We start from the raw sequence: 2,500 nt of genomic DNA, 5'->3' as shown, positions 1-2,500 counted from the left end.
CTTAACCCTCCCTCCCTCCTTCCATCCCTAACCCTCCCTCCTTACCTTTCTCTCCCTATAACCTTCCTTATTCTTTACTTCTTCCTTTCCCTCAACTTTAAAACTTTCTTCCTCTCTAGCCCCTTTTCTCTCCCTCTCTAACCGTCCCCGTCCCTCCCTCTTTCCTTCTCCTCATCCCTTCCCCCTTCCTAGCCCCCCTCCTTGATTTCTAACCCCCCCCCCCCTACACATCCTACAGATCCTACACCTACCTTTAGTTCTCATCACGGAGAAGATTTTCATGCCCAGCACCACGCAAATGAGCAAAAGCAAGGCGCAGAGAACAGCCATCCCATACACGGCATACTTCAAGGCGGGGTCTTGGGGTTCTGGGCATTCTTCATAGCGGGGCTCTCTGTCCAAGGAGGAGGAGGAGGAAGAGGAAGAGGACGAGGACGAGGGATGGGAGGTTTCTTCGTCTTCTCCATTATCCGGGCATGTTGCTGAAGTAGGCTGAGGGTGTTGCGTCAGATCTGCAGGTGACGGAGCGGTTGGTAAATAGGTTGGTCAATGATGGGTATGCGATATACATACACACACGCATCCACTCACACACATACACACGCGCGCGCGCGCGTGCGGGCACACAAGCACATATTATCATTAGCATTACAACATCTGTTTCATTATATTTTTATTTATTATCATCACTACTATTAATGTTATCATTACATTCACCATCATCAGTATCAGTCACATCCCAACACATTACCTGGCTGTGATGAGACCCCGCTGATGTCACAAGTAGACCAGATAATGATGACGTCGCTGGTGAGTGTCACCGTCCATACTCCAGTATCATGGTATCGAGTGTTTGTAGCATATGCATTCAATCTTTTCGCACCCAGATATAAGCCAAACTGCCAATGAAATATGGGGTTAGGGATAGTAAGGTTGGTGATAAAGTTGATGTTTATGGTGATAAGGATGTTGATGATAAAGGTGTTGATGATGGGGATGCTGCTGCTGCTGATGATGATGATGATGATGATAACGTTGATGTTGTTTATGACGATATCCACGATGATACTAATACCACTGGTAATTATTCAAAAAGAGGGAGAGAGAGAGGAGAGGGGGGGGGGGAGACAAACAGACAGACAGAAGAAAAAAATGGACAGAGACGCAAGGCAAGCAGGCAAGCCACTAACCGAGGTGTTTTTCATAGACAACTTCAACCAAGTGCCAGTCTCATCGGCGGAGATATCAAGTTTCTCCGAATCTGTCTTGTCACCTGCCGTAATCTTGAGGGTGATGCTGCCTCTGTCGTCTCCCTTGTACCACAGAAGGAGGCCGGGGCCGTTCCCGAGGACAGAGGCCTTTTTCTCGATGTCCTCGTGTGTTGCGTCGACTTCGCACTTCGGGGCTGTGGGGTTGTAAGACAGAATTATGATTATGGGTGTATATGTGTGTGTGTATATATACATATATATATAAATATAAATAGATAAATACATATATATATACATACATATATATATATATATATATATATATATATATATATGTATATGTATTTATATATATATATATATATATATATATATATATATATGATATATGTATTTTATATATATATATAATATATATAATATATATATATATATGTATTTATATATATATATATATATATATATATATATATATATATATATATATATATATATATAATAAACATGTGTGTGGGTGTGTGTGTGATATATATTATATCTATATATATATATATATATATATATATAAATATATATATATATCTATATAATATATAATAATATATATATATATATATATATAATATAAATATATATATATATATATATATATATATATATATATATATATATATATACGTACATACATACTCACAGACACACACACACAAATATGCATATATGTATGATAACCTTTATACCAATAAAGATTACGACGGACGCGTTTGCTATTTTTACGTAGTTTTTGCTCTTATTATAATATCTCTCACCTTCGTTTTGATGCTCTGCAGGAAAATGTCTCTGCATTTAGAAAGCCAACAAATAATGATGAATACAACTATTACTACTCCGCCCACAACGATAGCACAAAGCCCGGGGTTCGTTTTAGGCTTCCTTCTCAAGGAGTTAAGGATATGCAGTTGCGAATTCCTTCCTCGAGGATTAGATCAAATACAAAATAGATTCCTTTGTAGAATACCAGTGCCCCCCCACCCCCCACCCCCGAGGTTTCCTACTAAACCATTGAAAGAGAGAACTAAGAACCTCAGGTGTCTTGACAACGACATGGCAGCACACAACATGATGCGGGGCATCTACCGGAATGGAAGTAACCAAAAGCCATCCATGAAGTATTGCATAAACACGAATTCAAAATTAGGGAAGCTGTGTTCATCGCGACGCAGGAAAACGTGAACTAAGCGTCGAGCACACATGCACACACAGCAATAACACTATGTATGTAATGGAAT

The 2,500-nt window shown here is 39.2% G+C and overlaps 1 protein-coding gene across 1 annotated transcript in view; it reads right to left on the bottom strand.

Annotated features, from left to right (window-relative positions):
- LOC122267257 (uncharacterized) overlaps positions 1–1,405 on the bottom strand; it is a gene marked incomplete at its 5' end in the record, with an annotated part of 4,574 nt that extends 3,169 nt beyond the window's left edge. The window contains 3 exon segments of the mRNA XM_086542682.1: positions 252–512; positions 752–899; positions 1,191–1,405. Coding sequence (XP_086398808.1) covers positions 252–512; positions 752–899; positions 1,191–1,405 — 624 coding nt within the window.
- Positions 1,406–2,500: the final 1,095 nt, after the last annotated feature.

The sequence above is a fragment of the Penaeus japonicus genome, unplaced genomic scaffold (assembly GCF_977035675.1).
Source record: "Penaeus japonicus unplaced genomic scaffold, GWHDUDI00000001_assembly GWHDUDI00000012, whole genome shotgun sequence".
Classification (NCBI taxonomy): Eukaryota; Metazoa; Arthropoda; class Malacostraca; order Decapoda; family Penaeidae; genus Penaeus; species Penaeus japonicus.
The sequence above is the reverse complement of the archived record's forward strand: the minus strand, read 5'-3'. Positions and strand labels throughout refer to the sequence as shown.